This window comes from Tamandua tetradactyla, chromosome 2, assembly GCF_023851605.1.
Source record: "Tamandua tetradactyla isolate mTamTet1 chromosome 2, mTamTet1.pri, whole genome shotgun sequence".
In the NCBI taxonomy this organism is placed as follows: domain Eukaryota; kingdom Metazoa; phylum Chordata; class Mammalia; order Pilosa; family Myrmecophagidae; genus Tamandua; species Tamandua tetradactyla.
Window position 1 is genome coordinate 204,231,606 of NC_135328.1, and position 27,589 is coordinate 204,259,194.

General features: G+C 52.5%; 1 protein-coding gene across 2 annotated transcripts; it reads left to right on the forward strand.

Annotated features, from left to right (window-relative positions):
- On the forward strand, nucleotides 1–26,908 carry WNT4 (Wnt family member 4). 2 transcript variants are annotated; one of them, XM_077150923.1, is made up of 5 exons: nucleotides 1–96; nucleotides 14,123–14,358; nucleotides 22,689–22,820; nucleotides 22,914–23,056; nucleotides 23,837–26,908. In XM_077150923.1, the coding sequence occupies exons 1-5, from the start codon at nucleotides 20–22 to the stop codon at nucleotides 24,302–24,304; spliced, it is 1,056 nt and encodes a 351-aa protein (XP_077007038.1). In that variant the 5' UTR covers nucleotides 1–19; the 3' UTR covers nucleotides 24,305–26,908. The 2 variants fall into 2 exon arrangements, with proteins under 2 accessions (XP_077007038.1, XP_077007039.1); XM_077150924.1 differs by having other exon boundaries at nucleotides 23,936–26,908.
- The last annotated feature ends 681 nt before the right edge of the window (nucleotides 26,909–27,589 follow it).

Consider the following 27,589-nt stretch of genomic DNA (forward strand, 5'->3'; position numbering starts at 1 on the left):
GGGCGCCCGCGGCGGCACCATGAGTCCCCGCTCATGCCTGCGATCGCTGCGCCTCCTCGTCTTCGCAGTCTTCTCGGCCGCCGCGAGCAACTGGCTGTAAGTGGGGCCGGGACCCGGCCGGGCCGGGGCCTGGCGGGGCGGGGCAGGCCCTGGGGGCAGCGGCCGGTGCCAGGCAGCGCGGGGCAGCGGGCGCGGGGGGCGCCGGCAGGTGTCTCGGCGCAGGACGGAAGGCTCGCTCGCTCTCTCCGCTGGCGCCGCCGCTGTCCCGGCCTCCCTCCGGAGCCCCCGGGTCGCCCCCTGCCCGGGCCCGGCTTCCAGCCCAGAGGCGCAGCGGTGGCGGCGAAGTCCGCGCCCAAATACGACCCGGGGCGTCCGGTGGGTGTGAGCGCGGGGTGGTGGCCAGGCCGGGAGCCGGGCGCGGGCGCAGCCCAGGCGGAGCTGACAGGTCGCGGAGGAAGCCCGTTACGGAAAAGGGCTCTGGGACATAATAGCAGGTTAATCCAGAGAAGTCCGGGAGCGAGATCCCCGCGCCGGGCTGCGCCGCGCTATGGGCTTGGCTGGAGGCGTGCAGGGACCTGTTTCTGCTTGGGGGGCCAGGGGGCAAGGATAGGAGGGAAGGGGCCGGGACGCTGGTTCTTCGTGAACCTGTGGCTGGTGCTGACCGAGCTTTGGTTCTCCCCAGGGCAAAAAGAAAACTCTGTCTAAACCTTAAAGAGGACAACAGCCCCCCACCTCCCTGTGGCTCACCTAAGGAGGGAGGGGTGGTGACCGCGGCCAGTGACCTGTTTTTTCTTGAGTGGGCCTGTGCTCAGGTGACTCTCTGGGAAGGGGCAGACAGTTCTCTGGAGGGAAGGGCACTAAGGGGTGAGTGGGTTAACATGGAAGTAAGAGGATCCCGGACTCCTTCATCCCCTTCTGTGACTGATCCCCCCACCCCCACCCCTGCCCCCCCATGTCCCAAGCTTAACCCTGATCCCAATTCCTCCTGCCCAGAGCTCTGCCCCCATCCGCTGTGGGCAGCCAGTGGGGAGCCAAGCTCCAATATTGATCTGAAAAGCATGAGGTGGGAAGGGGGATAGCCAACAGTGTAGTGGGGTTTCCATGGAGACAGCGGGAAAGGAAAAAATTCTCTCTGCATCAAGACCAAAGAACAAATATCTCCCATGAAATTGCCCCGAGTGTCCAATGGCTGTTGCTATGAGGTCATTGTGGCCTGCCGAGGCCCTGCAGGCTGGAAGGAGCATGTTCAGTTGGGGTCAGAGCCACCCAGGGCTAGGGGGACGGAGGTGATGTGGAATTCTCCCAGCTGTTTGGAGAGCAAGTGACTACAAGACAGCCTGAAGTAGGCTGTGGAGCTTTTGTTTTTCTTGGAGCCTTAATTTGATTAACACTTCAGGAGCAGTGGCAGCGTGTACAGAAACCAGGGCACCACCACCTCCTCCCACTGCCCCCTGCAGACCACCACCATGAGCAGGGCCTGGGTCCCACAACCGAGTTGGAGAGCTGATTTGGATGTGGGGAAGCCTCTCAAAAGCAAAGGCTCGGACCTGGGTTCTTCAGAAGGGGCAAGAGCTATGCCTGACCTGCCCAGACACAAGAGCTGCAAACAACAACCAAGAAAGCAGAGAAAAAAGTGGCAGCTCAAGTGTGTGACTAGGGCTTTCAGGGAAGATAGCCACATACGTGATAGAGCACAGATGAGGAAACTGAGGCCTGGAGAGGGGAAGCTACTTACCTAAACTCAGAGCTGAGACCAGAATTTAGGTGTTGACTCCCAGACACCATACCCCCTTCCCAGAAGCCATTCCAAAGTTGAGCCAGTGTGGCCTGGGTAGTGTCACCACCCACCCTCAGCTACATCGAAGCCTAGAACCCCAGCCCGGGAGGCAGCCCATGGTCTGGGTCACGCAAACCGCAGGGAATTCCTACAGCTCAGTTCCCGTGCCTGCACCCTAGGGGGTGGGGTGAGGAGGGGCAGCCTAGAGGGAGAGAGGTTGGCAAACCTGTTCTCTGCAACGGTGATGGTTCAGGTTGTCACAAAGCAGGTCTCTAGATGACCCAGCTCACTTCTGCTCCACCCTGGGCTGCAAGCCAAGGGTCTCTCTGCTCATCCCAAGGCAGGAGGAATAAAGGGATTCCCAAGACCCCACCTAAGAAAAGAGGTTGTGATGGAGAAGAAATCTCTGGTCACATTCCAAGTTTTGGTCACTTGCCTCATTTTTATCAACTTCCATCCCCAGGATAGAGACTGGGCCAGCTCTGGGGGAAATAGATGTCACTGCCTGGCCTGCAAGGAGCTGGGGTCTATAAAAGCTGGGGTATAAAAAAGTTTTTTAAAGTAAGACAGAATGCGCTTACTATAACTATCAGAGGAAAGGAGCAGTCGGGGAGAGGACACCTGGCCTGGAGATTGTAGAATCACAACACTAATAATCATAATACCTCCCACTGTGTTGTCTACAGTATCTAAATCCAGATGAGAAGGTTGAAGAATACAGAGGTAGTTGCCAAAAAGGTCACCCACTAGGAAATGGCAGAGCCATCTGACCCAAAAGCTGCCTTTCAAAGGAAAAGCTTTGACCAAACAGATATCCATTCAGGCATGGCAGCTGGTACTGGGTCTTTTCAAATACCTGGGGTCCTGGCCCCAAGAAGATGGCTGGCATCCTCTTACCATGGGGCAAGGCTGGGTGTCCACTTCCCTCCCAGTACCTGGAGCCAGGCTTCAGTTCAGGACCAGTCAGCTGGCCAGTTGCAAGAGCTGGTTTTGTCTGTTATCTTAGAAGACCAGGTGTCCTGCTGCGTGCAGCAGTTGGGCAGGATGAAGCCTGGAGCTGGGAGGCCTCCATGGCCTGAGGCCTGGGCAAGCCCAGAGAAGCTCGAGGTTGTTGATTAAATTCCCGTCTGGCACCTAGAGGAGGCTGACAGCTTGTGGCAGCTCCCACCTCCAAAGGAGGGATAGATGCATAAAAACAGTCCATTGGTAAAAGGCCCTAAATCCTGCAAGCCTGGATTCTCTCCTCGAAGGGGCAGGCCTGCCACTGACCTGGGCTTCAGAAAAATTTCTGAATGTCTCAGTCCCCCACCCCCTGCCCAGGAGCACTGGGCTGTGCTGAGAGTCAGGAGACCGGGTGGCGATGGGCGGGTTCACTTCCCCCATGTGGCCCATGGTCCTCAACAGATTGCTCTGAACCCCAAATGGAAGTATTGGGAAGAGTTGGGGAAAGATAAACTAAGGTTTCATTATTGTGGATTACCTGAGAAGAGGCTGGAGTATGCTGAACTGGGGTCCTAGGCAAGGGCAGGGAGTCCTGCCACACCCCACGGGCCGGCAGAGGGGATAAGAACTGAGTCTCTAGACAGACAGCCTAGAGTTACATCCCACGCTGCTCATCATCCTACTTACCAGCTGAGTAGCCATAGACAAGTTACTTCTCTGAACCTCAGGTTCCTCATCTGTAAAATGGCTCACACCATTTGATGGGGCTGTGAGGAAAGAATGAGCTCATGCATGTAGTGTGCTAAGCACAGTACCCGGATGCAATGGCAGCCATGGCTGCTGCTAGAAGTGAAGGGCTGCTGCCGTGAGCCAGGGGAGCCATGTTCCTGTGTCTAGGGATGATGGAGAGAACAGGCCTTCGGGCTGCTCCCAAGCCCTTATTATCCCAAACTGTTCTGTCTGGTTTCTATGGTATTGCACGGATTACACAGGAAGGACCCTACTCTGCTCTTCAACTAGGCCCCCTGCAAGAGCCACACAGAGCTACAAAGGCCAGACTGGACTCCTGGGCAAATCCTGCTGGCCAAGGTTGTGACTAGAAGCACCCTTGGGTGACACTTGGGGGAAGCAAAGGCAGCCAGCGCCCTTCTCACTGAGTCTGATCCCTACAGGTGTGTGTCTTCATGCCAAGCTCCCATGTGCCTGCTCGCCCAGCGCGGGTGGCCATGGGTGGAGTGAGGCCCAGTGCTCCAGGCCCAAAAGGCTGGGCCAGGTGTGGGGTCCAGCCAGCCCAGATGTGCAGTGCTAGCCCCGCAGGTAAAGGTGCGGCCTGTCTCGTCCAGGAAGTGTTTCTTGGTCCCCAGCTAAAGAGAATCTCTCCCTCCCCACTAAATAGTGAAATCCCATCTCCTTCGAGCTCCTGCCATGGCTCTAGGCATTCAATCATAATCACTAACATGACCACAGCACTTTATAGTTTATACCTGGGTTTCTCAACCTCAACACCATTGTCTATCTTTTTTAATTACGACTTTCCAAACCTTGCAAACACTCTATACCCACCAAGCAACAACACGCCCTTTGCCCCAACCCCATCCTCTAACTGACAATTTAGACTAGATATTCTTCATTGTGTGTGTGGGTAGGGGCTTTCCTGTGCACCTAGGATGTTTAGCAGCATCCCTGGCCTCTCCCCACTAGAGGCCTGTAGCACCCCCCAGTTGTAACAACCCAAAATATCTGCAGAAATTGTCAAATGTCCCCTGGGGGGCAAAGTCACCCCATTTTGGAATCAATGATTTACAAAGCTCTTTCATACCCATTATCTCATTTGAGCTTATAACCTTCCTCCCCACTTTAAGGGGAGGGGAACCTGCATCATTTTCAGCACCTCTTCAGGGATGCAGAAGTACAGTGACTATCTTGAGGTCGGCCTGCAAATCAGAAACAGGACCTGAACTTGACTTGTACTCACATGTCCAAACCTCATGGTTTTTATCCCCATCTATAAAAAGTTTCATATCATGTAGTCCAATAGTTTCATTACATCTACAAAGTTATAAACATCTGAGGCCGAGGCTGTGGCACAGATACCTCTGAATGTCCTCACAGAGCTGAGCACACGTCTGATGTGCAGCGGGTGTTCAGTCCATATTTGATGGATGAGTGACAGGACTTGCTCGTTACAGAGGGTTTTAAGTTGTTGTCGGATGGGACTCCATCTTCCAAGAACTCAAGTCAGTGGGAGTCTCTGGTGATGCTCAATTGCACTGAAGCTGCTGTCCGGAAGTGTGGTTCCACTCCTCAGCCTCTCAGCCAGGGTAGACCCCTCAGCATCAGGCTGAGCCGTTTCTCACCCTTCCATCACAGGGCCCCAGGACCAGGTTCTGCCCGAGGGGTTTGCTCAAGCAGGAGCCACGACCGAGCTGTCTGCTCTGGTTTGACTTTCTTCCCTCAACCCAGGATTAACAATTGAGCAACTCTGCAAGCATCTGACAAGACGGTGCTTCCCAAACCTGTTGAAACTCGCTCACTTCAGGCCCTGTGGGTGCATTTGGAGAACTGAGCATTTGCACCAAAAGCCTCCTCCTCTTGTTCCTCCCTCGGGGAGCCAACCCGGCATGGAGTTCAAATTGACGAGGTTGCCACCAGCAGGAATGACAGCTGCCTGCCGTCGACCCCTCCATTCACCCCTCCACCCCAAACAAGCTTGCAAGAGCCGCGCCTTTGTCGGCAAACCCAGCTGGAAGGTGAACCTGCGACCCCGTGGTTGCTGTCCAGATTTCCACAGGGGTTGCCAGGTTTTATCTCCGAGTCCTGAATTGCATCTTCTGTGATTCAGCCAAACTCGGCAGAAGGCTCGCTCCCTGCTGTGACCCCACCAGCTCTCCCCTTCCCCATCCAAACCCCTCCCTGCCTCCCCCACCTTCTGGAAAATGTGAAACCAAATTATGTCTTAAAAGTTCCCCGGCCAAGACAGAGCCCCCGCAGTGGAGGGGACCTGGTCTGAGAAGAGAGAAGGAAGGATGAGGGTGGAAAGAGGGAGGGATGTGTCCTCAGGGAGACCAGCAGCCTCCCAGCAACTCATGATGTCTTTTGAGAGGCCCATTAGAAGCAATGAAGAATTGCCAATGGGACAAGAGGGGCCATTTTCCCGCTGTGACCCTGATTTTCACTCTGTTCAAAAGTTCTGAAACCCCAGAATTAGGGGGCAGGAATCCTCCCTCAAGGGCTGGAGACAGCAGAGCTTTCCCTCTCAAGTCAGCTGTCCTGGCACCCCAGGCGTAGAGGACCGAATCACAGATATCGGTATTAGAGGGGTTTGCAGCTTCAACCCCTTCCTTGCACAGAAGGGGACACTCAGCAAGGCACATTCAAGCACTTACTTGTCAAGACCTACTCGTGATGGGCACTTAGGGTCATACAACATATTAGCGGTAGAACTGGAACTTGATCCCTGGTCTGACTGCCTTTCCAAAACTTTCTCTGTAACAGATGAAAGTAGTTCTGTAGCCCCATACCCCTAGCCAGTCATTTTCTGTCAGAGGTGATGAGCACCTGGAGCTAGGAAGGAACCAAGGTTTTCTCATCTGCCCTGATTGAGCAGGGAGGATTGCGGCCACAGACTGGATTTGATCTTTAAAAGGGATCCACTAAGGCAGAGAAACTCTCTGAAAATCTGGAGCACCTGAGCCTGAGCCTTACTCAGCTGGGGCTTTGTCCATCCCTCCTTGCTCACCACCCCGAGGGCTGCCACAGCCAAGCTAAGTAAAGGGCTCCCAAGGCACTATGGGCACTCTGTGGTGAGGGTTTGGACAGGTCTCAGCAAAGGAGAAGCTCTTCTGGCAAATTAGGAGGCAAGGTAAGGAGAGGGGTTGCCCTAATGTTGACACCCCTCATCTCCACAACCACACCTGCCCCAGGGAAAGATGAAAATTTTTATCTTCTGGCATTGGCTCCCCTGGGAACAAATGCAGTGAGATGGGAAATGGGGGGAGCCTCCCAAACAGGTATGGGGGCACAGAGCCCTTGCAGGTGAAATGTAGGGAGCCGGGGTACCAGGGAGCTGGAGGTAAAAAAAAAAAAAATGGCAACTGGGAAGCCAAAAGAAAGCAAATTGATGTGTTAAGGTCTCTAAGGATAGGGAGTAAAGGGAATGGGGATCCTGGGAGACAGGGAGAGGGGAAATTGGAGCCTAAGGCACAGGAGGGGGTCGTAAGCTCAAAGGAGGTCACCATTTCCCTCCACCTGGGAAATGTACTTGTGGCAAAGAGAACTTGACCTGGGCACTGAAAACCATAGAGCTATGCTCAGACCAGGAAGAAGGTGCATGGAGTCCACCCCCACCACTCAGCAAACCACCATGCCAGACCCTCCTCACTGGCTGCCCCTCAAGGACCTTCAGGTCAGTGGTAGAGACCTTCCATGGACCCAGTAGCTGCAGAGACCCCAGGCCCAGACACTGTCCAGGCAACCACATAACCTGTCCCGTCACCTTCTCCAGTACCTCTCACTCCTGAAAGCAGCCCAGAAGCCCTCTGACCACAGGCCCTTGCTATGGTTCACAAAATTCATGGGGCTCTAGAAAGACTCGTGAGTGGAAAGATCAGGACACTTATATCAAATCACTGTCCAGTGATTGTCAAACTAGTATGCCCTCGGGTACCCTGGGCCATCTTTGGAGCCTGGTCCTGATCAGCCCACCCTCAGGCTTGGGAGGCAGAGTGGTCTGTTCTCAAATCCTGACCCAGACCTGACTGACCGAATGACATTGAACACATGCCTCTCTGAGTCTCAGTTTCCTCATCCGTGACATGGGGTGATGGTATCTGCCTGGCCCATTCTGTATTGTTGCAATAAGGCCTTATGGAGGCATGAGACTGTTGTTTGTATAGCACAAGTGACAGGGGATCAAAGGTCCCACTCTTCCCATCACTGAAAATTCCCACAAACAGTTTCCAATTGCCCTCAGCACACCTGAGTCATTTCTGGGTCCCACCGTCCCTGCTATTCTCACCTTGGTGTCCCCAGCCCTTGGTCTCCTAACAGCACCACCCCTTCCACCTCATCACTCATACCCTCAGTCCTCAGAGGGCTGACTGGTAGGTCAGAGTTACATGAAAACATGTTTGTAGCCCTGATCCAACTGTCTGGAGAGTTGGTCAAAACTCTGCGGCTGGGAATCGGGGCTGAAGGTATCTAGTTTGCCCACCAGGAGTGTGTCCTAGCCCACAGGTGAGCTCAGGTGAAAAGCAGGTTGGGACCCCAGATCTAAGGGCTGTTAGAGGTAGGCAAAAGAAGAAAGAGGGGCAGAGCCCAACATCTGGTGACAATGGTTGGGGTCCAGCAGAGTCAGTTCGAGGGCCTTTGGGATGGAGGCAGTGACGATGATGGTGGTGGTGATAATGATGATGGTAAACATCTTAATAATGATAATAATATAATGATATTGCCATCAGGGGAAGAGCACCTACTGTATGAGTGCTTTATATACATGTTAATCCATTCAGTGAACCACTGTTATCTCCATTTTATAGATGAAGACGCGGTGGCTCAGAGATGTTTACAGCCTTGCCTCAGGTCACACAGCCAATATATGGTAGAGGTGGGATTCTGACCCCATCTGTCTGGCTCCACAGTGTATGCCCTTATCCAGTGCACCACGCCACCTGCTACACCGAGGAACATGGGTCTGGGAGGCTATGGGAGCAAGGGCAGCAGGATACTAAGTCAGTGGTGATAGAAATGTTCAAAGGTCTGAAAATGAGTCGGGAGAAAGTGGGTATGCTAAGGATGTCAGGGAACTGGGTTATACACACACACACATACACACTAAGAACACGATCCTGATTGGAGTCTGTGGTCACTTTTGCTTTCACCCCAGCCCCGTCTCCCAGGGCAGTTCTGTGTCCAGTAGGCACTTGTTTCCTTCCGGCTCCACCTCTCGCCTGCCTGGCCCCCTTCCACCCTGGTATGGCCATCACAACCGCTCCCGAGGAGGCTCTAAATGTGGCCCAGGCAGGCAGGAGGCCACAGGGAGGGGCAGAGAGGCCTGGGCCAGCCAGCGTCCCAGCCCCCACCTGGACATCGCAGGGCCAGGACCCACAGCAGATCTGCTTGGCCTCCCAAATGCTCCAGCTATTTCCCATACCATCTCTGCTTGTCGTTCAGAGCAGGCAAGGGGAGAAGTCAGAGAGGTGCAGATTTCCCTCTAGGAATTTGTATGTTTTTTTTAAAAAAAGCAAGCAAACCTGGAAAAGCTTGGGACAAGCCCAGCTAATTTTAGTTTCTAATGAAAACAGCAGGTGGCTGAGAGGATCTGATCCCCCTGGCAGGGCCAGGGCCCTCAAGCTTACAGGCTGAAGGCACGGGCTGGGCGCTAGGAGGGCCTCCTGGGAGGAGCTGAAGGACCTGCGGCTTCCGTTTGAGGAGATCAGGGTGCAGGCTGGCTGGCAGCAGCAGCAGGGGCAGCCTGGGCCAGTGGAGTAAACTGATCAATGGCATGGCCATGGTTGCAGTCCTGGGTGGCCTGGGTAGCAGGTGGCAAATTGCTACCCCTGGAGTCGGCAGTGGCAGGAAGAAGCCTAAACTGGGGCAATGCAACCAGGACCGGAGAGAAGAAGGGGTGGCTGAGAGCCTCCACAGGCCAGATCCAGCCCAGCCCAGTCCAGTGGCCGTTGACTCAATCACACCCCTCCTCTTAGTCTTTTCCAGAAATCGCCTGTGCAGTCGATATTTGAGCTCTGCACAGCTCCAGGCAGGCAAGTGTGTCTGTGTCTCTAGGGGAAAGGTTGAGCCACCTAGGACCGAGGTTGAGCCACCTTAGGACTGATGAAGGGATTCCTGGGGCCCCAGGACCAGTTGGGCCTAGCCCTCAGGGTCTCCAAGCCTTCGGCAGACTGGAAGACAAGGGACAGGATCAGGGCCCCGAGAGGTAGCCCCATTTTCATTCCTCACCCTCTGCTCTTCCCAACCCTGAGTCCTTTGCCAGGAGATGAGCAGAGGGAACTGAGTCAAGACAAAGCCCCCTGGTCAGGCTGCAAGGACCTATTGAGTACTGCCTCTGTGCTAAGCAATGGGGAGGCCTGGGGACAGACCCTGAAGCAACAGGTGGGGTCCAGTGCAAAGAGAGTTGAGAAACCAAACAATGCTGAGTTTGAATCCCAGCTTGGCCACTCACTAGCTATGTGACTTTGGGTGAGTCATTTCATCTCTCTAAGCCTCAGTTTGCTCATCTGTAAAATGAGGCCTGGTACCCTGGCCAGATTCCTGAGTAAGCAAGCAGAAATAGAGTGTGGGCAACTGCCTCGATGCCTGAGGTCCTAATGCTTTCTACCCTCTGCCCCATCCCCACCCCAACAGTCCATACAGCCCTTCACTGGCAAGATCCTGGGATCTAGGAGAGTGGGGTGGGGGTGGGGCCATATGTAACATGGAAGGGGGCAGCTGTTATACCAGATAAAGGCAGGGGCTAGAGGTGATGGGCATCGGTGCCAGGAGTGGAGCCAGGAAAACTCCTCAGCGGAAGAAGTTTCTCAGTTCTCCCTGGAAGCTGTCCCAGTGACTCACAGCCATGGCAGCCCAGCAGCTCACCCCTAAATCCTTGCTACTGCCCTTTCAGCCTGTCTCCTTCATTGAGGTCGTAGCCTAGGGGGAGGGTATGGACAGGTCATCTGTTCCATCTCACTCCTTGTTCAATGGCACAGGCTCCACCCACCAGCCTGCGAGACCTGGACACCCGTCCCAGCCTGGAGAAAGAAGACCACCAATTCTGACAGCAGAAAAGGCTGTGCAGAACCAATAGTCCATTGTACCCATGGGGGGACTGCAGCCCCAAGCAGGGTAGGGACTTGCCCACGGTCATACAGTGCATCTGTGGTACAGCCAGGCCTCCTCAGTCTACTCCTCTACTGGAAGAAGTCCTGCCGTTGAACACCCCCATCTTCAAAGACTAGGGTCCAACAGAGCTGACCTGGCCCCCTTGGCTGGACCGTGAGGAAAGAGAAGCCAAGTGGGGACTGACTTGCTCTGTGCCCCCAAGTAGCAGAAGGAATAGGGGCCCAGCAGGCAAGTCTGAGTCTGAGCAGAGTAGGATCCAACTTTAGATCCAAATCTTTGTCCCCTGACTCAGGGACACCAGTGGACTAAACACAGACCTGGCCCATAGCCAGTAGCTGGGCTCTTGGCGCCCCCTGCAGGCCAAGAGCGAAGGTGAGACTAACTCCGAAGGAGACCCCTTCACTCAACTCGCCAAGGAAGCGTGAGCACCTAGACAGGGCTGAGGAGTCCTACCTTTCCAGATACATGCACCCCGCCTCTCAGCCTTCTTCCTGTCCTCAGCGCCCCCCTCCCCGCCCCCAAGAAGCTCCAACTCTATCTGTGCATCCTCTGGGGAGGACATTGGTAGAGAGGACAGGAAGGCCCCTGGGAGACCAGGAATGCAGGGGGGGCAAGGTTAGGTTGGATTGTCTCTCCTGAGACCACGCACTTCCCACTCACACATGCTGCCAGGGACGGGAAAGAGCCTCAAAGTTACTGGGCACCAACAGTGTGCCTGGCTGACAGCCGATGCTTGGCCCATTTCAAATCACGATAGTTGCTCACAGCAGCTTTCTGGGATAGGAACCTTATGGCCATTTACAGAAAAGGAAAGCCAAACTCAGGCACCACAACCAGGGGCCACAGGAAATGTCTCTAGGTGCTGATGCAGCAATGAGGAAGACAGAAATGCCCCAGAATCAAATCTCCCACCAGCGGAGCAGGAAATGTCACCAGTGATTATCAAGAGCATCCCCAAACTAATGTCCAAATCAACGCAGGTTTGGTTGAATAACCGTGCCTGGAAGGGTGTTTGCCCACCAAACCCCACTAGTGTGGGGTCTAGGCACCTGCATTTTCAACAAACACATAAATATCTCTGATGCACAGATTTGAGAACCATACACTGGTCCAGTCCAGGACTCCTTGCACACCTCAGGGATGGAGCTTTTAGGCAGCCCACCAACTGCATTACAGCCAGTTCAAACCCAGCTCCCAGCAGCTTCTGCCCACTGGTCCCTGTTCTAGTCCTTGAATCACATAAAAGTATATTGTCTCTATCAAAGGCTGTGACGTCAGACAAAACCAGGCTCAAATCCTGGTTCCACCTCATGTGACCTTGCATAAATTGCTTGACCTGTGTGCTACAGTTTCCTCTTCTCTAAGATGGGGCTTCATTAGCTTGCAGAGAGGATTAAATGCAATAATGTAAATAAACAACCTAGCTCAGTCCTGGTGCAGTTCCATAAAAGTTAGCTATTTTTATTAGCATTGTCATAAAAATTTATCATGTTTTAATAACACTTTCTGTTTACTTTCCCATTTGGTCACCATTCATTCATTCCTTCATTTAGCAAACAAATGTCAAGTTTCTGCCTTATTGCCTCTGGTCCCATTTCAGACCATCTCTCATAAACAGGATCCTGCTTTGCTTCTGACAACAGCTCCTTGATGTAGGTGGAAGTCTTTCCTCACAGAAGGAAAAACTGAGTCCCAGAGAGTCACACAGATCTTAAGGACACAACTAGAACTCAAAACTAGTCCCCTGGCCCCACCTCCCCTTGATCATTCCTGGGATATGTTGCAGCATCCCTTATCAGACAGCAACAGCATCCTCCCAAAAGGGTACCCCCTTGGGAGACCCTGTATGCTAGACAAACTCCTGGAGGGAAGCTTGGTCTCTTGCAGAGTTTGGGGCAGCAAGGCACTTAAGCTCTTTTGTCCATCACTGGCCTGAGCTCCCTCCTTCCCCTCCTGGGCCTGTGTGCTCATGTGTAAAATGAGGTGTTTGTACCAGGTCCCTGTCAGGGAACATGCTTTGCATCTGGGATTCTGCGCACTCTGCTGGGCTTCCAAGAACCTGGAAGGCAGCCCCAGCAGCCCTGCCCTGGGAAGGATATCAAATGCATCTCTCCATGAAACAGATGCAGAAAGAGGCTGGGAAAGGAAAGGAGACTTCCAGAGTCACCGCTCCCCTCCCATGTCAGGCTGTCGCTTTGTCTATGTGCCTACTGAGAGCTGGAGAGGGGTGGACAGGCTGAAGGCCAGTGCTAAGAACAACAGCCTTGGAATTATCTGGACCTGAGCTCCAATCCAGGTGTGCCCTTCCAAGCTGGGTGACCATGAGCCAGTCACATCATCTCTTTGAGAAGTACCAGGCATTTAGTAGGATTCCTTCATAAGAGCCTCCTTCCCTTGAGAGGGGGGCGGCTTCTCCATAGGGCCTTTCACTAGCTTGGCACCGATCCCAAGGAGCATTTTTGCATCTTACCCCAGGCCCCCTTGCCTCCTCACTCAGATCACGAAATGTACCTCACCAGACAAGGCAGAGCCAAAGAGTATGGGCATAAGGAAGGCCCAAGGGTTTCAGGGAGGTTGAGCCTTGGCTCTGGCACTTGCTTCCTGTGTCACCTGGGGCATGTCACCCTCTTAGCCTTCGTTTTGGAATCCATAAAATAGGCAGAATAGTTGTTACCTCACAGATTTGCAGATTCTGCTGCAGTACGAAGCACTGCCACAGTACACAGTGTACAGTGGGTGTTCAATAAGCAGTAATGCTCTCTCCTTCCACTGCCAAAGACACCCTCTGCCCCTGCACCTGGTCAAGAAGCACCTTCCTGTGCACTACTTCCCTGTGGTCCTTACAATAAGCCTGTGAGTGGGCAAGCATCCTTACTCCAAACTTCAGGCTGTAAAAATCGAGGGGCGGAGGGGAGTACACAGCAAAATGGTTTTGGAGCCCCCTTGCTCCACTTACATCCTGTCCAGTGCCCACCACCTTCTCCCCGCCACCCCCCAGCCCTTCATACAGTAATTGTTGCACCCCCAAGTGCTACAGCAATGACACAGGTCTTCATCTGGTACTCGTGGGTTGTGGCTAGTGGAGAGGATCTTGGCCTTGCAGCTGGAAGGTGGCCCAGGTCGCTGAGGTCATTGCCTGGGAACAGTGGCTCCAGCCTCCCAGGTAGAGGATGTCTCTACATGAAGAGGCCAGAGCCCATGGGCTGGGTCTGGGATAACATCAGGGGGACAGACACTGGTGCAGAGGCTGCCCAGGGCAGGGAGAGAGCCCACCGGGTGGGGTGGAACTGTCAGCTTCTCTCCCAGTACTGCCACTTGCTTTGGCCAGTTTGTGGCAGGGGACTTCTTATGGAACACAGCACTCCTGTCCCTCTGGCCCCTGAGAGCCAAGCAGGAGGACCTGTCTCTCAGTCTAGAGAGAAGTTGGCAACACAATTGCAGGAACAAGCCTGTTCCCAGAAACTGGGCCTGGGGCATAAGCTTTGCCCTGGGAATGGAAGAGGAGGGGGTGTGGTTATGGGGCCAGCTTCGCATTGCATCCACCTCCCTCTGCCTTCTCTCCAGGTACCTGGCCAAGTTGTCGTCAGTGGGGAGCATCTCAGAGGAAGAAACGTGCGAGAAGCTCAAGGGCCTGATCCAGAGGCAGGTGCAGATGTGCAAGCGAAACCTGGAGGTGATGGATTCAGTGCGCCGTGGCGCCCAGCTCGCCATCGAAGAGTGCCAGTACCAGTTCCGGAACCGGCGTTGGAACTGCTCCACGCTCGACTCTCTGCCCGTCTTTGGCAAGGTGGTGACACAAGGTGAGGGGAGGGCACACCGGGGGCACTGGGAGGCCAGCAGGGGCGTGGGCCCTGGGCCAGAGGACACCAAAGGAGACCACCATTTTGTTGGGTGAGGAATACGCTCATGAGTGGCTGGACTCGTCTAAGTCATTTATCAAGAGAAAACTGCACACTGCCCAAAAGGAGAGCGTAAAGAATGCAGACTGGTTGGAGGCACTAGGGAAGATGAGGTGATGGCAAGTGCAGCGTCAGAGGGGGAGGTGGCTGCTCTATACTTGTGTGGTGCTTTACAGTGGGCAGCATCTTCAGTTCTGCCTCATGGGCAAGTGAACAGGAGGAACCACCATCCTACTTTATTGAGGAAGAAAGAGAAGTTCCCGCAGTGGAAAGGTCTTAATTGGCCCACAGTTCCTGGGAGGAACCCCCAGTCCAGTGTGGTTAACTTGAGCCCATCTCGTCATTTGTCCACTGGACAAGCCATACTGAGGGCCTCCACTATGCCCAGCCCTGAGACAAATGGGTCCCAGACCCTGTCTTCTTGGGCTCAGTCTATAGGAAGATGGACAGGTATTCAACTATGACACAGAGGGAGGAGGAGCTTACTTCAGTAGCACTTGGACCAGACACTGTTTTACACGCTTTAAACAATATTAATTCAGCCAGCCTTTTGAGATAGGCTCCTAAATTGCAAAAGAAGAAACTAGGGCATACAGAGGTTAAGTTACTTGCCCAAGGTACATAGCTAGGGAGTGGCAGGGCCAGGACTTTAACGCAGGCTATCAGCTCCAGAATCTATGCTCTTTCCCACAATGAGAAAATACCATGAGGGGGAGACATGTGCAAGCTTGTGGGAGCACAAAGGTGACACCTCTCCTGGCTAGCAGTGGAATGATAAGGAAAGCCTTCCCCAGGGAGGTAGGTTTTCAGTAAAGACCAGAAAGATGAGAACGCATTAAGCCAAAGGAAGATGGGCCAGGGCATAGAGAAAGTCCCATGGAATTGGAAGGCTCCTGTAGCCTTCATCTTCAGGTCAAGCCCCTGCCCTCGAGGAAGGTGTTCTAAACCAGTGGCCTCTTTTCCTACTTCCTGAACATGAAACTGACACTTCTGAGCCACCAATAGTCAAGAGGGGCCTCTGACTTGCCACAGGCAGCAAGAAGGGATTGCCTAAGCCAACCTTGTCTTGGCACCTATGGTCCTGGATGATGAGGGCTGCCGGACTTGTGGCAAGCTATTTGGATGTTTTTGGAAACCAACTGTGATAGAAATTTGGACGCCATTCTCCTGGGAGTTGGCAGGGGCCAAAAAAGCCTGATCATGCTTGGCATTGTTGAATATCACTGCTCTGGAAAAGAGGTAGAGACCCAGCAAACAGCCTAGTAGTGGAGAATCTCCTGGGATGGTGCTGCCCACTGCTGAAGGCCCATGGCTGCCTGACTGATGAGGCCAGATACTAGGCTCAAACAACAGAGCTCTTTGCACACAGTAGGTGTTCAGTATATTCTGGATGGATTGGTGGGTAAGTCAGCAGGGTTTCATATGTCGGGCCCTTTCCCACCTCCATGCTTTTGCACATGCTGTCCTCTACCCCAATGCCCACCTCCTCTTCTTTACGAGCTCAGCAGTTCCCTCCTCCACAAGTCTTCCAAGCTCCTGCAGGCAGGTGGCTACTCCTTTCTCTGGGCTCAAAAGCTCTTTGTCCTTGCTTTTTTTTTTGGTAACTTTTTGTTTTGATATAATTTCAAACTTACAGAAAAGTTGCAAAACTAATACAAGGAGTTCCCATATATGCTTTACCCAGATTCATCAACTGTTTATATTTTAGCCCATTTGCCTTATCATTCTCACTCATGTATTTATACATATGCACATTTTTGTCTAAGCCATTTGTGTTCACACTGTTTTTATTACACCTTGTGGACTGAACTGTGAAGCCTGTCTCTCCACTCCCACCACTGCCCATCACTAAACTTTGAGTTCTTTGAAGGTAAGGGTGATATCACCTGCTTCCCCAGCCAGTGCCAGGCCCAGAACGTAGCAGAACCTGGCATGGAGGAGAGAGTCAATTGCTATATTCTGTTGATAAGAAGCAAGGTTGAGGATAAGAAGGGACAAAGAAAGGGACACATAGGTGCTGGCTGGAAGGCAGTGAGCATTCTCAGAACCCCATAAAGAAATGCCTTTTTTACCTGTGGGGGCAAGAACCAATGAGAGGGTTCCCAGCTCTTGCTCAGCAAGTTCTAGGACACTGAGAATTCTGCCAGGCCAGAACTGCTCCAGGCTCAAGTCCAAATGGCTTGATCAAACATCCAGTTCCCTTGGAGCTGAGTCAAGATGCCCTGAGGCCAGGCCTGTTATCCCAGACAGACACTGGTTGTGTTTAGAGGAGGAATCCGAGTTCTGCCCATTCATCCATCCATCTCCCCACTTTTTTACTTTTGGTTTTCTTCCTGATAAAATTCCTCATGGAGGGTGGGCAATGGTGGCTCAGAGGCAGAGTTCTTTCTTGCCTGCCATGCCAGAGACCAGGGTTCGATTCCTGGAGCCTGCCCATGTCAAAAAAAAAAATTCCTCAAAGAAAATTCTTCACTTGTCTCCACTAAACAAAAGAAAAAGAGACATATCCCTCCCAAGGCCTGAAAGCAAAGTACTGGCTCTCAGAAAGCCCAGGGGTTTATAAGGCAGATGGAGGGGGAGCATGGGCAAGCACAACCTTGGGCAAGTGACCTCACTCCTCCCAGCCTTGGTATCCTTACCTATCAATGATGCCAGCACAAATGCTTACCTCACAGGGAAGCTGTGAAGATCCAATGACATATTATGTGTGAAGCACTGAGTAGACCCTGCTCCAGAAAAGTTGCCATTCACCACCAGCTGTTGTCATCATGCTCGGCATTGTCATTGTCATCATCAGCAACTGCCAACCTGGGCAGACTTTTCACTGCTACTCACACACACACACACACACGCGCGCGCGCACACCAGGAGTTGGGGGGTTGGCTGGAGCCCACACATGAGTTGCCTGGATGGAGTGATGGCCTCAGACCATGAAAGAGCACAGAGCTAACAGATCCCACCCAGGATCCAACCCATGCTTAAGAAAAGGCGCCCCCATTTGTTGAGGGCCTACTATGTGCTTTCATCAAATCATTCTCACAGTCTGTGAAATGAAACAATTTGTAACAGCTGGAAAAGAAGGCTCAGTAAGGAGAGAGTAGGGATATACCCAGATCTTGTATCTGCCACTTCTTGGCTATGAGATCTTGGGCAAAGCACATCCTCTCTCTAAGCCTCAGCATCCTCCTTCCTATAAAATGGGAACAATCCTAGAACTCCAGTAAGGATACAGATGATGCCAATGAGGGGCAATTTACTGTTATGAGTCTCCCCAGGCACAGCTCTCCTTGTTGTCAGCATTATCCCAGTTCTCCCAAACTCCAACTCCACAGATCATCCACTCCAAAGCAGCGGAGACCATCCCTGCTCCTAGCCTACAGATGCTGAAAAAATGGTGACTGATGAAGACAGTCAGTAATTTAGGGTGAAGTCGTGTGCTCTAGGCTGAAAAACTACCAGAAACTGGGTAGAGATGGAATCTGGGGCAGTTGAAAAGGGGAGGTAGCAAGTGCTAAGGTCCAGATGAGGGATGGCCTTTGTGTGGTTTAGTCACTGCTGGACCCCAGTGCCTAGAACAGTTCCTGCACATAGTAAACTATCGGTACATATCTGTTGAATATATGAAAGGGTGTTAAGGGTGGGAGAGCACACAAAGTCTGGCCAAAGTTCAAAAGTCACAGTGAGCAGAATATGCTGGGGGCCAGAGTGGGCTGGCCTGAGCAGGACAGGGAGAAGTGGAAAAGGTAATAGAAACTCTTGCTGTCCTCCATCAGTGGACAGCACTGGGCCTCTTCCTGTCTCTATCATTGTCTCGCTCTGTGACCTTGATCAAGTCCTTGTCCTAGGAGAGCCCTAAGGCCCCTCTAGGCTCTGTCTGCTGTTTGGGAGATCTGCCTCTGACTCCAAAGCCCCTCCTATGTCCTCTCCCCACACGCCTAACACACATCTAGGACACACCAGGCTGCATTTAAGAAGTGCTTTTCAGTCTTGGGTTGTGACTAAAATCTGTGTTCTCACCCTTGTGATCAATAAATGTTCAGTTAGGGAGCAAACAAGCAAGAGAGGAAGTAACTATGCCCTAAGGAGGCTTATGGCCCAATGGCAAAGACATGGTTAACTCAATGACCCCCAAAGTGTACATGCCCAGCCAGTATGTTAGCAAATGAATGAAACTGCATTACCACCCCACAACCACAATCCCAATAGCTGATACATATCAAGCACCTACTATGTGCCAGGGACTGAACTAAATACTTTCCATATTTTATCTCATTCAATCTTCATAATCACCTGATGAGGTAAGTACCATTATTAGCCCCATTTTATGAACAAGAAAACTGAAATCACACATCTAGAAAGTGGCAAAGCTACTAGAGTAGAATGCAGATCTGCCTGGCAAGTGCCCTTGCTCTTGGTGACAATATCCAACTCTGTATCCATATAGCTATGAAAGGCCTGCTCTGTGCCCAATCTGTGTTATGGGGCCAGGGAAGAAGTATGAGGGATAGCCTAGCACTAGAGCTTCCAGCTTGGCTGTAGGGACTACACAGATAAGACAATTAGCCCGATGCTGATCACATGGGGTCCTGTGATCAGTGCTGGGGTCCTGGGGAGTCTGTGAGGGTGGGAGGAAATGTGGGAGAAGAACTAGGGGCTCACCTGCTAGGGCAGCATCACTGTCCCCCTGGTACAGTTAGGAAAATGAGGCTCGGGGAGGAGGTTCACATCACTAGTAAGAGTCTAATATGGCATGCTCTACCTCCAAAGCCTTTCCTCTCTGCCCTGTCCTACACTGCCTCTTGAATCCAAAGAGGCTTCCTAGAGGTAGTTTGAAGAAAAGGTGAGCTTTTGCAAATAAGAAAGCAATAGAAATTAGAAAGCAGGCTGAGGACATGGATGGGGAAAGGATGGGAGATAAGGTCTTTCTCTGAGACCAGTGGCTGTCCTGCACCACCTCCCTAGGAATAAAGCTGGATCTGCTTTAGAAACAGCCCATGTTATGTCCATTGCCTCTACTCCCACCAGGCTCCCACCCTGGTGCCCAGAGGATCAGTGAGCCCATGGCTTTCTTGCCAGCCCAACACAGTCTCAGCCCCTTCTCTTCAAAACATTCCTTCCTACTCAAATGTCTTCCTTCCAAATCAGAAAGAGGCATCACATGTAATGTGGCCAGAAGAGCCTGGGTCTTGAGTCCATTTACCGGCTGAGGGACCCTGGGCAAGCCACCATGCTTCACTTTCTTCCTCTACAGAATAGAGCTGGAGTGAATTGGTTGCACATTGTTGTGAGCCTTAGACAACATATGGAAAGGCCCTGACACAGGGTAGGCTCCCAGAATAAGTAGCTGTTATTGGATCAACAGGACAACTCTGAATTCCCAGCCCCAGGCAACACCTTGAAAAAGATAGCACTGAAGAGGGCCCAGAAGATACACAGGATTTGAATCTGTGGAGCTAAGGAAGGGAGGTGCTCCAGGAAGAGGAAACAGCAGAAGGGATTTGGGTGTGGAATGGGACAAACAGTTTAATGGAAAAGAAAGGGGGTTACACAGATGGTTGTCAGCGCCTTAGAGAGTTCTGCTTTACTCTGGCCTGGCTCCACCATCCCAAGAAAAGACAGAGTGGCTGGGACAGGGAAGGCCCCTGACTGGGGAGGGGTTATCTGCCACCTCACCATAGAACTCCCCACTGCTTTATTTCCAGGCATATCCCAATCCTTTTTCTATATCTGAACAGCCTCTGAGAAGAGCAGACCCAGCCAAGGTCCTCCACTAACAGGCAAGGCCTCAGCCTGGGCACCCAGACTCCAGGCAGATGTGAGGAATTACAAGGGGCCACAGCACTGGAGTCAAAGGGCTGGGACCCAGGGCCAGGAGGAGAAGGCTGTAGGAGCCACCTCATCAGCTTTAGGGGCCAGGTAGCCTGACCACATTCTCTTATTCTTCTGGAGCCTCCTGGGCTAGACACAGAGGCTAACTGCTCACCATCCCCCAGTAAGGAACCCACAAAAGGAACAGGGCTCATCCTATAACATATGGGATTTAGGGTAGACCTAAATCTTGACTTCATACATGGGAAGTGGAAGAGATCAATTGCATGTGTATTTCCAGGGGGCTCAGGGCCTCCATGAGCAGGATCAAATGTCAAACTTGAAAAAGCTCTGGAGCCAGACTGAGTTCATATCCCAGCCCCAACACTTCACAGCTGGGTTTTGCTGAACAAGTTGCTTAACCACTCAGTGCCTCGGTCTCCTCACCCATAAAATGAGGGTTAAAAGTATCTACTTCATAGAGCTGTTGTGAAGAGTATAAATATATGCAAAGTACTTAAACAATGCCCAGCACATAGTGAACTTTCTATAAGCTTTAGCTCTTATTACCTTCCTTCCAGAATCTTTTCCTCAGGCTCACTCCCAAACTGAGTAAAGCATGGTGTCCTTGACCAAGGAATCTTTGAGGTCAGGGCAAGGGAGACAACAAGTCCACAAGAAGGAAATTGGTTTAGGGAACGAGGCAGAGGGCTTCCTAGGCAACCTTATTGGGAGCCCTGCACCCCAGAAGCTACTAGATCAGGAGAGGAGTTCAGCCCTGCACTAGAGGTGACCTGGGGACTGCTGAGAGCCAAGGAAGCAGAGGAGACTTGAACCATGCAAGGCCAAGAGCTTGGCCGCCCCACTAGGTCCCATCAATCCTATCTCCTGATTTTACTTCCCTTCCCCCTTGGTCTTTGGGGCAAAGATTGTGCTGGTTCAGGCCTGGAAATACCAGAAATACCAGAAACTGAAGTCGCCTCTCTTTGGGAGGCCACAGCACAAAACCAATCAACATGATCCTACTATTAACCTCGACTAACTTGGAGACGATTCAGTCTCAGGCTGTCAAGGCCCCTTTGCTTCTGCCAAGACCCCCAAGGCCGACCCAAAGTGACCAGGATGGGACAAAGAGTGGGCAATGGAATGTCGTGGAGGGCCGCATCCCCAGCTCAAGGCCTGAACTAAGAAGGGGACATCCTGAGTTGTCAGGGACGGCACTGCCTCCCACCTCGGTGCTCAGCTTCTGCTGCCTCTATCCACAGACATGGGCACAGAGGAGGTGATTGTTCCCATCTGACCACAGTGGCTGCTCCCCGGGGCGGCCGAGAAGACAGGCCTAGGTGACACGGAGGTAATTGCCAACCACGAGGCCAAAACCTGCCCCTTCCACTCCTGCGGACAGAGACACTCCAGCGAGAGACAGAAGGATAGTCACAGGCACACAGAGGCCCTCACAGGGCCTAGGAGAGGAATTGGGCTCGTCTGGTCACACACCTAGCCAGCCATGTGCACATGCACTGCACACACACACATACCCAAAAGACTCCAAGCTGCTACTTCCTGAGGCACAGTTCTACACAGGCAGTTCCTAAGAGGATAAAACCACCCATTCAGGTGGTAGGGGGCACAGGCACCAAAATAGAATCAAGGAGAAGCCATGGAGCAGAAGAGAAGGAACAGATAGCCAAGGCAGACAGACCTGTGTATTGAGTCCTGGTTCTACCACTTCCTCATCAGCCCATTACCACCCGTTTAGCAGGGCTCTGGTGGTAGAGGGCTAGTGCCAACAGACATCCGACAATCAGCAGTAGCTATGAGAAGTAGTAGCAGCTGTTGTTGGGACAGACTCTCATAGAAATGGGCCTAGCTTCAGGAGGAAGGGTCAGGTAGGGGACCCCTCAAAGCCCAGTGGGGCCAGCTGAGAGACAGGGAAAAAGTACACAGGTTTTAGAGGAAGCCAGGCCTAGGTTTATAGTTCAGCTCAGCTACTTCATAGCTCTGTAGTCTTGGGTAAGTCAATTCCCAACACCACTCCTCCTCATCTTCTGAAGAGGTGGTGAGACCAGTATTCTGTAGTAGCTAAGAGCACAGGCTCTGAAGCCAGACTGTCTGCTGGCTCTACTACATACTGCATGACCTTGGACAAGCTGCCTAGCCTCTCCGTAAAACAGAGCTAAGAACATGGTGTGGTTGCGAGGATTAAATGACCACTGCTTATGAAGACCTCAGAGCAGGCCTGTTGGATAGTAAGTGCATATTATCAATACAATAAAAAGCACCAGGACTGTGCCTGACAAGAGTCCCACGTTCCATGCTCTCTCCCTGAGCTTCCACCTCAGCAGGCCTCAATATCCCTCCCTTCTCTAAAAGAGAGGGGAAGGAGAACTGGGACCCAGCCCTGACCCTCTGCCTCCCCACAGGGACTCGGGAGGCGGCCTTCGTGTATGCCATCTCTTCAGCAGGTGTGGCCTTTGCAGTGACACGGGCATGCAGCAGCGGGGAGCTGGAGAAGTGTGGCTGTGACCGAACAGTACAAGGGGTCAGCCCACAGGGTGAGCACAGGGTGTGGGCAGTGTGGGACGGCAGCATTCTGGGATCCTGGCCCTAACTAACCCATGGCCCTCTCTACACCCCACCACACCCAGGCTTCCAGTGGTCAGGATGCTCCGACAACATCGCCTATGGCGTGGCCTTCTCACAGTCGTTTGTGGACGTGCGGGAGAGAAGCAAAGGGGCTTCGTCCAGCCGGGCCCTCATGAACCTCCACAACAATGAGGCCGGCAGGAAGGTAGTGTAGCTTTCCCGCCCACCACCATCACTACTGGGGTAGGAGTTTTGGGCAGGGCCCCACTCCCTTTCCCATACACATGACTGCTTGGAAAACCTCCCTTCAGTCTCTATCAGTATCAGGCACCCCCTGTAGGCCAGACACTGAGCTGAGTAATGGACATGTGGTGACTAGGTCCAAGACCCTGATGACAAGGAGGCCACAGGCTAATGGGGTGCAGAGGGGGCAGGGTTGGGGGAGCAAACAGGTGAGTAGGTGTTATAGAGTAGCATAAACAAACCAGCACAGCACTCGTGCCCCCCACAGGCCCCACCCATACACACATAATTACCTATGCATGCATGCGTATCCATCCCTCTCCCTCACACACACAAACCATGTGAATAGCGGAGCCAGGATATGAACCCCTGTGTCAGCAAAAAATCATGTATTTAACCATGACATCATCTGCCTCTTCAATATCTACTTTTCAAGGTTCCTGTGAAAATGACATGTAGCAGTGTTCTTCCCCATTATGTCCCTGTCACTCACTGTTTCATGACATGGCTCTCTAAAGTCTCTCTTCTCCATCAACTCCAAGTGCCCCACAGGCAGGGACAATTCATCTGTCCCCAGCACTTCCTACTAGCCCAACTCGGCACATAGTAGGAGCTTAATACAGAGGAAGTATAAGAGTAAATCTCTCTCCGATTCTGCAGCTTGCCCCCATTGTCTGCCTCCCGCCCCAAGGGCCCCTCCTTAACTTCCACTGACATCTCCTGATGGCTCCTTTCCCCCCAGGCTATCCTGACACACATGCGGGTGGAGTGCAAGTGCCACGGGGTGTCAGGCTCCTGTGAGGTAAAGACATGCTGGCGAGCTGTGCCACCCTTCCGCCAGGTGGGCCACACACTGAAGGAAAAGTTTGATGGTGCCACTGAAGTAGAGCCACGCCGCGTGGGCTCCTCTAAGGCACTGGTGCCACGCAATGCACAGTTCAAGCCACATACGGATGAGGACCTGGTGTACCTGGAGCCCAGCCCAGACTTTTGTGAGCAGGACATGCGCAGCGGCGTGCTGGGCACAAGGGGCCGCACATGCAACAAGACGTCTAAGGCCATTGATGGCTGTGAGCTGCTGTGCTGTGGCCGTGGCTTCCACACAGCACAGGTAGAGCTGGCTGAACGCTGCAGCTGCAAATTCCACTGGTGCTGCTTCGTCAAGTGCCGGCAGTGCCAGCGGCTTGTAGAGTTGCACACATGCCGATGACTGCCTGCCAGCCATATGCCCAGCAACCACCTAGCAGCCCCGGGAAGGTCGATAATTTAAACAGTTCCCCACCACCCACCCCAAAAGAAACTGGTTGTATTTTTTTGTTTTGGTTTGATTTTTGGGTCCTCATGTTATTTATTGCCAAAACCAGGCAGGCAACCCCAAAGGCACCAACCAGGGCCTTCCCAAAGCCCAGGCCTTTGTGGCTTTCACTGACCAAAGGGACCTTGCTCATGCCTCTGGCTGTCCACAGGCGGCTGATGCTGACCACTCAGTTGTTACCTGTTTCCATTTTTCGACTTGCAGGCTTAGGTGGGTAACAACAAGTGTTACAGTCACATAGCTACTGACCCTGCCATCTAGGGAAAGCAGGTCACCCAACAGCAGGGAAAACTGGTGCCATCATGATGGAAGTTGCAACTCCCTGAAGAAAGAGCTCATAACTCTCCACCCCCACACCTACATGTACCCCTGGCAGCTTGAGTTTGGTAACCTTCTCTCTCTAGCCCTGTGAAAGGAAATAAGCAGTTAACCAGGTCAAGGGCAAACGGTTAATTTGAGTCCTCACATGGGCAACTGGAGATTCGATCTGTGGGGACTTCCAGGCAGGAAGAACAGTTGGGGAGAGGACAAGAGAAGACTACAGTCCAATCCAGAGCCCAGCCTTCCCCCTCAAAGGGGGAACTCCTCCCATCCTCCAGGTCCTCCCAGACAGGAGCAAAGGCTGCCATCCTGGATCAGAGATCCCAACTGGGCCTTTGCAGTGATGTCCCCTCCCTATCCAAATCACCTCCTCACAGTGCTGCTCCTCTGTGAAACTGAAAAGGAAAATCTCACACATATACCATCACATACATGGAGAAAAAAGGGAGTATAAAAAAGAAGTCCTCTCCCAACCATTATTTCATTCACTTAAAAAAATTTATTGAGCAGGTATGTTCTAGGCCCTGGACTGAGTATCTCATTTGATGATCACAGCAGCCCTGGGATGGAGATTCTTCTGCCTACTTTACAGCTGAGAGGGCAATGATGATCCAGGTCATGCAGTGAGCTAAACGAAAAGGCAAAGCCAGAAAAACCCTCCAGCCAGGCCTCCCTCCTCCTTTGCCTCTTCTACGCAATGAAAAGGAACTGCAGGTGTTTCTGGGTCTGAGCCTGGGAAGGGGCTCTAGCTGAAGGAAAGGGGCAGGTAAGCAGGAGGAGCCACAGACCATAAGCTTAGCTGGAGCCTGCATGCTTCCTGAGGGCAGATGAACTCTGAGGGATAAAGAGAGCACCTGGAAGGCTGAGGAAGTAAGGTCTCAGCAGCTGAGACCCCAACCCCACCCACACAACCTCCCAGGCACCATGGGTACTGAAGGATCATGTGAACACCAGTCCAATCATCGGGGGTCCAGCCCAGACTTCTGGGAGCAGGATGTGCAGAACAAGGCCTGGCCCTTGAGGCAACTACTTCCCACTCCCCAGAGGAACTCACTGTCAGGGAGGCTCTCCACTCAGCCCCTGCTCAGTCTCTAAGCTGTCCCACATCAGGACTCTGCGCTCCTGGTTTGGGGTTCTCTGATACCAAGCTCTTGGCTCCAGGGTTCAATGTCTGAGTTCAAAGTCTCAGATTAAGAATACGGGCTCTAGCCTGCAGAAACTCTGCTCAAGGCCTTGTGGTTTGTGCCTTCTGGGGTTGGCTCCCAGTGAAGAGAGAGGGTCAACACCCTTGGACCCCAGCCAAGCTCTCTGCTCAATGTCCTTCCAAGGAGGAGGCCAAAATCAAGTGAGATGCTGGAGCTGAATGTGGGGAGAATCTTGGGGCAGGCTGTTCTGATGTGGATGAAAGCTGAGCCGCCTAAGTGTCCCCATCGCTACCCAGCTGGGCCCTCTGCTCCCCTGGCAAGCTCAGTTCAGCTCTCTGCTCAGTGCCAGGGAAAACACTACCACTCACTGGCAGAGGCCAGACCCGGACAAAGGAGCAGTGGGAGCCCCTCCTCCTCTAGAGAATAGCGCTGAGCCACTCTCCCCGATCCCTTAGTCCTGTCCCTACAGTGGGTCCAGGCTGGATGCTGGTGTGATGGGCACTGTCCCAGAAGTAAGATGTGTCTGTGCCATTCCTAGGCTTCACTTTTCTGCCTGTCTGGGGTTCCTCAAAGTTGATCCTCTGGGGGTTCTGAAGGGTCATGGCCTGTGTTATTCAGACCAGATTCTGGGAACCCCTGTTGGACTCAGCCCTACCACCACTATCACCCCAAAGGCCAAAACGGATCTACAGCCCCAGGAAAATGGTAATTCCTTGGATACAACCAGCTCCAAACTGCCCAAATAAAGGGCAAGAGGAACTGACACAGGCCTCAGACATAGCACACAACTTTTGGTCCCAGAGGGGCCTAGGAACTTGCCAGAGGTCCTTCCCAAAACCCTCTCCACTAGTCTTGTTCTAAGGCAACAAGGATGCCTGCCTTCTGAGGCCTATGGTTGGACAAGCCCCAGCTCTGGATGCTGCTATCCCTCTCCGCTGCTCCCATCTCATCATCCAATTTTTATACTAAGCTCCTTGCCATTGTGACATCCCCATGACATAGTCTGATGCACAATAAAATGATTATTTCTTTATCCTGTATTTGTAGCAGTAACTTTTTTTGTAGAAGAGGGAGAAAAGAGACTTGGGGAAAGACATGGGAAAAGCAGATAAAGAATAGCTAATTCAAATTATGGGACCTCCTTTGCTCTGTTTCTTCTAACTGGTCTGAGCACCACAAGAAAAGAACCACCTGCATGCCACCTGAAATTCCACCATTAACGTACAGAGGCCATTCCTGCACCTCACTGAGCCATGACCAGCTATTTAAACACTGGACTGAATGAATTGATCAGAACTTTTCTTGGATGTTGATATGGAGAGGATAAATAAAATGGCAGGGGAGGTTCTAGTGGAGTGCGTGCTGATATGGGAGGTAGGGAAGAATAGAAAAAGAACTTAGTTCCTGCCCGGAATAAAAGGGTCCAATTCCTATGGCTGGAATTAAACTCTAGGATTAGAGCCCAGTTAGGATAAGGAGTCTGGATAGAGAGTGTCACATAACTCAAGTCACAAGTCACAGCTGGTAGACTCCCTGCCAATGGGGAGACCTAGAGTGGCTTCTCAGGAACCTCCAGTTGAGTGAAGTCTTTATCCTTATCAAGGGAGGCCATGGCCCACCCTCAACTCACCTCAATCCTCTCCCCTTTCCAGTAAGTCCACCCAACCTGGGAACAGCTAAGCTGCATGAAGCCCAGCGGGCTGCTATGTGTGCT